The sequence below is a fragment of the Lindgomyces ingoldianus genome (assembly GCF_010093535.1).
Source record: "Lindgomyces ingoldianus strain ATCC 200398 unplaced genomic scaffold BDR25scaffold_31, whole genome shotgun sequence".
Classification (NCBI taxonomy): Eukaryota; Fungi; Ascomycota; class Dothideomycetes; order Pleosporales; family Lindgomycetaceae; genus Lindgomyces; species Lindgomyces ingoldianus.
In genome coordinates this window covers 790,606-798,560 of record NW_022985192.1, presented here as the reverse complement: position 1 = coordinate 798,560, position 7,955 = coordinate 790,606, and the positions used below count along the sequence as shown (strand labels likewise).

The 7,955-nt window shown below is 29.7% G+C and overlaps 1 protein-coding gene across 1 annotated transcript; it reads left to right on the top strand.

The window, feature by feature from the left end:
- Window positions 1–80: 80 nt before the first annotated feature.
- BDR25DRAFT_359160 (uncharacterized protein) lies at window positions 81–746 on the top strand (the record flags this gene model as incomplete). Its single annotated transcript, XM_033696052.1, has 4 exons — window positions 81–118; window positions 207–288; window positions 537–646; window positions 722–746. 4 exons carry the CDS (start codon window positions 81–83, stop codon window positions 744–746), a joined length of 255 nt encoding a protein of 84 aa, XP_033543977.1.
- Window positions 747–7,955: the final 7,209 nt, after the last annotated feature.

Here is a 7,955-nt window from a genome sequence, read left to right as displayed (position 1 = left end):
GTAGTTTTCTGATATCCTACGTACAAGGCCTATAGGTGTCATTGGTATTCCCAGGTCTCTGAGTCCCCACGCACTCCCATATGCCTCTGAGTGGATTCATACCGCATTCGGACCCATTGTCTTGCCTGCGCCGTTACACAAACCACAGTTAGCTGCACCTTCTAGTCCTAGTAACCACGCCTTAACGGACTGTACACCCGTCTAAGACTAAGTTCCCTCTCCTCCGCACTCCTAACCTCCTCCCTAGGCCCAGAGTACTTCGGACACCATTTTTCCGAAGTAAAGATTGTAACACTTAGCCTTACTAAGCGTTGTAAGCACTGCAATCTATTGTGTAGTAATTATAGCCTTAGCCTTGCTAAGCGTTGCAAGCACTGCAATCTATTATGTAGTAATTATAGCCTTAGCCTTACTAAGCGTTGCAAGCACTATAATCCCTAGTGTTACAATCCTTGCTTAGCAGGGTCCTTTTAGATGCTGCAAGCACGCGGGCCTTTTAGGTTAGGTGGAGAGGTAGAAGAAGAAGCCTGCCTTAGATGTACAGTCTTCGGTATGGTTCAGGTATAGCGATGGTAGAGTGGCTGAATTGTGGTTTAGGCTTTAACAGCAGTATAAGGCGCTTTGCCAAACAGTTCGTAGAACAGGAGTAGAGGTGTATATAGTGCAAGATACACAATTAGTATTTGTTACAATCTTTACTTCAGGGAAATAGTGTCCGAAGAACTCTGGGCCTAGGAGAGATTTAGGTGTTCGGGGGGAAGGAGAACTTAGGCTGGACAGGTGTACAGTCTGTCAAGGCGTAGTTGCTAGGGCTTAGAACGTACAGCTAACTATGGTTTGCCCTTTAACAGTAGTATAAGGTGCTTAGGTTAAATAGTTCCTAGATAGGAACAAGATAGAGGTATATATAGTGTAAGATATATAATTAGATTACTTCTTATTAAAAAGTAGCAATGCTACTTAGTCTATGTAATAATAAACTAAACTTTAATTACAACTTTTAAAGGTAGTTAGGATTCTAAACTATATACATAGGGTTGCATGCTCTGCATGCTTTGCATGTCTTACATGTTCTTAGACTTTTATAGCGCGCATAGCATGCATAGCATGCAAACGCGCCTAGCTTATTAGACAACACATTTAGCTATGCATTAGTCTAAGAGCTTTGTTTATTCCTTATCTGTTAGGTCACGTGACTTGTTAGATAGGAAGATAAGAAGATTCTATCCTTATTTATTTAAATAGTAGGGCACAGAGGGTTAGCAGCTTACAGTCTAATTATAGGTTATAACATGCAGGCTCCTCTCTCTACTAGTGTTCTTACTGTTCTGCTTAAACTATTATAAGTGTTAGAGTTTCTTTTTATCTAGTAGGTGCCCTTTTATAAACGCTTTATAAATGTCTATCTTCTTTAACTATGCTCTATTAGTCTTTTTATTAGTTCTCTAGCGCACACTAACTGCGCACTATTGCCTACTTTAATCCTCTTTGCTATATAAAGATGCAGCTATGTAGTCTATGCAGCTTAAGTAGCTTCTTTTACGTTTTAACTCTATTATTAGATAAGTATATAAAGTGTGTTTAAAAGGGTAATAAGTATAACACTTTTATTTTAGACACAGCTTAAGATTGTTTAAAAAAGAAGTAAAAAAAGCTTCTCTATAAGCTAAACAGCGCTTAGGTTAAGTAGAGATAGAAAAAGAAACAAAAGTTAAAAAAAGTAAAAGAAAAGGTAAAGTGTTGCACTATAAGCTTAAAAAGGCTATAAGTAATTTACGCCTACTAAGTCTAATGTTAGAAGCAACTTAATCTCTTTAAAAGTTAAAAAGTAAAATATCTAAAAGAGGACTTTTTATTCTTAGATAAGATTAAAGCACTTAAGGTAAAAGCAGTAGGTCTTTTTTCTTTTTAGCCTATATTAAAAAATTATAGACTTCCTACATTATAGCTATTTAATGTTGCTAAAGTTTTTTTTTAGCTAATAATAGTGTTTTCTAGTCTAAAGAACTTTCTCTAGGCTAGTTCTAGTTAGAAGAGACGCCTAATAATCTTAAAAAAGCTATAGAGCGTTTATTAGATTTTTAATAAGCTTTTACATGTTTTTACTAGTAAGCTATTCTTTTTATTTTACTAGATTTTTTCTTTCTCTTAAGCATTAACTATTTGCTTAACTTTATATTCTACTTTTATGTCTCTTTAGCTAGCCTTTAAAAGCAGTATCTTCTTTAGTGCTTTTTTAGTTTTGAAATGTAAAACTATAAATGTATGCGCATTTTTTTTTAGTAGTTTAAGCTTATAATTATCCTGCTATGTTTATAGTACTTTATATAGTTTAATGTGTTTTTCTACAAGTTTTTGCAAAAGTCTTAGAGTATAAAGATTCTTTATTTTAAGGTAGGTGTAGTCTCTAGGGTGGATTTCTAGACCTAGTTATTATACCTTATTTGCATTTTATTATATTGCTTCTTAGCTAGCCTTAGCTTTAACTGCTAACTTTTAATATAAGTTTAGTAAGCTTAATAAGTAGTTAATAGTTTTTTGTAAGTTTATTAGTTAGTTCTTATAAAGTGTGTAATAAAAGTAGTAGCTAAAGTTAGCCTTATAAAGAGTTTCTTTTGTTATAGCTAATTCTACTATGTTAAGAGCTAGTTGCGCTATAAAAAGCTACTCTGCCTAATTAGTTTAGTTATAGGATACATATTTTCTTAAATATTTTTCTACTTTAGCATTTACTTATTTAGTCTGTCTGTCTATTTACAGGTGATATGCTGTAGATAGTCTATGTTTTACGCCTAAGTGTCTTATAGTAGCTTTTTAAAATTTACTTATAAACAGCTTATCTCTATTAAAGATAATTGTTTATAGGTAGCTATAAACTAAGACTATGTTTTATTTAAGTTTATAGATAAATTTCTTAGCTGTTATGCTTTTCTTAAAGAGCTATGTATACAGGAATTTGTAGTCTTGTCTAGGGCAACTGTTATTATGTTACAGAGTCTCTTAGTGCTAGGTTTATAAAATAGAGGTAATTATGTTATAAAATCTATTATTATTATTATCTAAGGTTGTTTAGAGGCCTTAATAGCTTGTAGTTAACTATACATCTTATGCCTTTTAAAGTTATTCTTATTATAAATGTTACATTTACTAAAAATTTTAGTGCATAATTATTTTAAATTTAGGATGTTCTAAAGAATTATAGCTTTAACTTTCTTTTAGAGCGTTCTAATTCTAGGGTGTCTAAATATAGAGGCCTTATAGTATTCTTTAACAAGGTTCTTCTATCTTTGTTCTACTACTGTAAAGGAATAAATTATTTCCTCTAGATCTAGCTTATTATAGACTAATCTTTTTTAAGTTTTTTTAAATATTATAAAATTTTTCAAGAGTTTTTTTTAGAGTAGTTAGCTTGTCTGCTTAAAGTGTCTACTTATTAATTATTAGCGCCTACTATGTGTTTTATTACAAAGTTAAACTAGGCTAGTTCTATAGCCTATTATGCGTACATTAGTAATAACTTCTTTATTATTAAAAAAGTAACTAAGTTAGTGTAGTTAGTGTATATAATAAATTATTAACTAGTTTTTTATAGTTCTGTTTCTTATGCTTTTAACATATTTACTATAGCTTTTAATTTCTTGTCTAGAATACTATACTTTTATTCTAAGAGAGAGAATTTTGCAGAGTAGTATGCTACTAGATGCTATCTTCTGTTTTCTTGTTTTTAAAGAAACACTGCTTCTTTAGCTTTTAATAATGTGTCTATATGTAGCTTAGTTTCTAGTATTAGGTTATATATTTATATTACTAGTTTACTTATTATTGCTATTTTAAGTTCTTAAAAGGCCTCTTCTATCTAGAGATTCTTGATAAACTTTAGGTATAGTCTTTTTTTTATTATAGTGTCTATAAGAGGTAGTGTAATCTTTAAGTAGTTTTTAATTATGCATTATATATACTTTGTTAGACTATAAAATCCTTAGACTTTATTTACACTTATAAGTATTCGCTAGTCTATTACTTTTTTTACTTTTATAAGGTCTATTTTTACTTCTTCTTTATTAATAATAAATTTAAGGTATTTAGTTTCCTATACATTAAATTTACATTTTAAAAGTTGTAGGTAAAGTCTATATTTTTATAGTTAGTCTAGTACTAGCTTTACCTTTATTACATAGTCTAGTTTATTACCTTTAGTGTAGATAAAAATGTTGTCTAGGTATACTAGCATAAAGATGTCTAGGTATAGGTTAAGTGTAGTGTTAATTACTTATTAAAAAGTTGCTAGAGCATTAGTTAGTCTAAATAGCATAATAAAAAGTTTATATAAGCTGCCTAAAGTTTTAAAAGCTGTTATTTATTTATAGCCTTCTTTTATCCTTATCTTGTTAAACCTGTCCTGTACATTAAACTTTATGTAGTGTATAGTTCTATAGAGCTAGTTTATAATGTCTTATATAATAAGAAGAGGGAACTAGTTCTATATAGTGTTTTTATTAAGAGTTTAGTAGTCTTAACAGACTTTAATTTTTCTTTCTTTCTTCTTTGCAAACACTACTGCTAATGCTATTAGGCTATTACTTTTCTAAATATAGCCTTTTACTAGCATCTTATCTACGTATTCTTATAAGGCTTTCTTTTAAATCTTTATAAAGGGTCTTAGTTTATGTGTTTTTAGCTATAGGTTTAGCTTTAAGTTTATAGCGTAGTTCTATAGCTAGTGTAAGGGCAGTTCTTCTAAGTCTTTAGGAGTTTTAAACATGTCCTAATAGTTACTATACTTCTTAGGAATTACATGTTCTAGTTATTATACTAGCTAGTATATTCTAGCCTATTTTATTTTCTTATTAGAAAGTAGCGCTTTTAAGGTAGTTTTTTTAGCTTTTCTTTTATTATTTAGATAGCACAGGCCTTTAGTTTCTGTCTCCTAGGGTACTAGCTAGCGCCTTGCTCAGGGTCGCTGTTTACTATAGTAATAGTAATTACTATGCAACCTTTTAGCCCTAGTAATAGTAATTACTATTACTAGGTGTGTATAGCAGGGTTGCCACTTTTTAGTAATAGTAATTACTATTACTATAAGCACCTAGTAATAGTAATTACTATTACTAGAGGTATGTAGTAATTACTATAGTAATTACTATTTCTATAAATAGATATTTTATAGAAAAAGATTTTAAGTAGTAAAAGTAATAATTATTATAATAGTATATAATAATTCTTGTGTCTCTAGTAATATATAAAGCTTTTTTATTTAAAAAAACTATATAAGCTAAAAAAAAATGTTAACAAGTAATTACTATAATTTAAACAACTATAATATTGTTAGATTGAAGCACTGTTTCTAGGCTTCCTGAGATGAATGATGGGTTTGGATATGATGTATGGGATGATTCATTGATTGTATTAATTGTTGTTTATTTATCAATCCTTTTTCTGCTCTACTCGTGTTGCTCGGCTTTTGTTTTTCCGATCCGAGTCCCTCGCCCACTAGCCCTATGCGCGACCAGCTTGCAACATGCTGCAAAATGCTGCAAAATGCAGCAATTTGCAGCAACATACTGTTCGAGCTTATTGCTCGTACTATGTAGCAGCTTTCGTCAAACGTTCCTCCTGTCTTGACAGTAGGTGCGCATATCTGACAAATATATATAATGATAATATATAATAACGCTATATAATACTATTTAACATATATATTTACTTTACTAAAGTTATTCTACTTATTAATATTACTAACTTTATTTATATTATATTATAATTTTAGTTTAAGTTAAAAAATTAATGTTAAAAAGATAACGTACCTAACGGGTTGGCCGGCCACTTTTGCCAAGCCCCCACTAAAACCACCCTATTCTGGCGCAAAACAGCCCACTTTAGCCCTGTATAGAGCAATATAACATAAGATATTATTTAGAGTTTACTTCTGCTACTTTCTTACACATATGTAAGTTATGCCTAGTCTAATTACACTGCCTGCATTGCTTTTAACTTAGCTTACCTTTTTTAGTGCGCACCTGTGTCTTTAGCTTCTTCCTATTACTACGCGCTCTAAACTCCTTTAGAGCAGTTAAACAAGCCCTATTCTTAACTATTAAAGTCTTTTCTGCCTAAATTTACTTCCTTTTATACAATCTATGTTATGTGGCAGCTTTATTTACTGCTTAAAGCTTTATAATCTTCTTTTATACTAACACTAGCTTATGTGTAATAATTACTGCCCTTTTTAAAACTTTTTTAAAAGCCTTTACTATAAACATTAGTAAGCTATTTACATACTTTTAAATTTTTACTTTTATAAGCATTAATTATAACCTAAATTTAAAGGTATTACTTAAAGTTTATAACTGCTAAGGCTTATTATTAATAGGTAGTAGTAGTAATAAAGTACATAACTAAATGTTAAGAGCTATTTTAACTTATTCTAAGTTAAATAAGACTAAACTAGCGCTTTAAAACCCTTTTTAGATATTACTAAAAGTAATTACTACATTATAAGCGTGTATAAAGCATAGTAGGAACTTAAGTTTTATAATATAAGTAATCTAGTTACACATAAGATCTTTAGCTTAGCGCCTGTACACCTTTTCTAAAGGGGCAAAACAACCTATATTAAAAGGCTATAAAAGGTGTAATAAGTGTAAAGGCATGTAAATAGTAATAATCTTATTCTCTTTATAGTACTACTAGAAATTATGTAAGTTATAGCTCTTATAGCTGTTAATAATAAAAAGCTAATAAGCGCCTATAACTTTTTTTATATGCTTATTAAAGTGCTTTAACTACTGCAGCCTAAGCTTATTTATTATCTAGCTGTTTTTAGAGACTGTAATAACCTAGTTTTAAAGTAAAAAAAATTTTATACTAGGTAAAAAAGTAATAGCAGCTTTTAAAAATAACAAAAAGTAAAATAGCTTACTTTATTATGTTAATGCTTTAGATAACTATTATCTACTTCTTATTACCTTACTATATTACCTTTAGCTATTCTTATTTCTTTAAAGCTATAATAACTACTCTAGTTAATATCTAGCCTATTATAAAGCCTAACTTATTAAAGTTATACATGTCTTTATTCTAGATACTGTACTTAGCTTTTATTTTAGCTACTAGGTAAAACTAGCTTTAAATAACCTCTAAATTCTTACAGAGCACTTTCTTATAATTATACTTATAATTAAACTTTATTATAAACTTAAGGCAGTGCTTAACCTATATACTAGGCTAGTTTAAGCTAACCTAGCCTAGATTGCGCTTTGCGCGCAAGGAATTAGCTATATTAGCTATAGCTGTAGGCTTAGAGGGAAATCTGCGCGTAATAAGCTTAAGTATGTACTTAATAACTACTTTTTTTTTTTTAAGCTTAGTTAGATTTCTTAATTTAGGCTAGCATTCTGCTTCTAAAGGCTGTCTAGCGTGTTAATTACTTAGTGTTATATAAAAGACATTATAGATAGCTGCAGCGCGTTATAAGAAAAGTTTTAAGTCTTATTTAAAAGCTTAAAGAGTAAGCTGTATCTAATGTTTTTTAGAAGATTTAATTTAGTGTTGTTGTTAAAGCATTATGTAAATAGGTAGAGTGTAGTAGGGGCTTGGCAAATGTGGCTAGCTAACCTGTGTGGCCAGCTAACCTGTTAGGTATGTTATATATTTTATACTATATTTAGTAAGTAGATATTTTTATAATTGCTATTTCTATTCTTATATTAAAAAGCAACTTTATTATAATTATACTTTACCTAGTCGTTCTAAAGGAAAACAAAAATAAATAATAAATATAGAAGATAAAGAAGAGTTAGAAGAGTTAGAAGAGTTAGAAGAGTTAGAAGAGTTAGAAGAGTTAGAAGAGTTAGAAGAGTTAGAAGAGTTAGAAGAGTTAGAAAATAAAAGTACTACTAGCGTCTCTAGTTATAATAGTACTACTAGTAGTTATATATAGTAAAACTATAAATAAA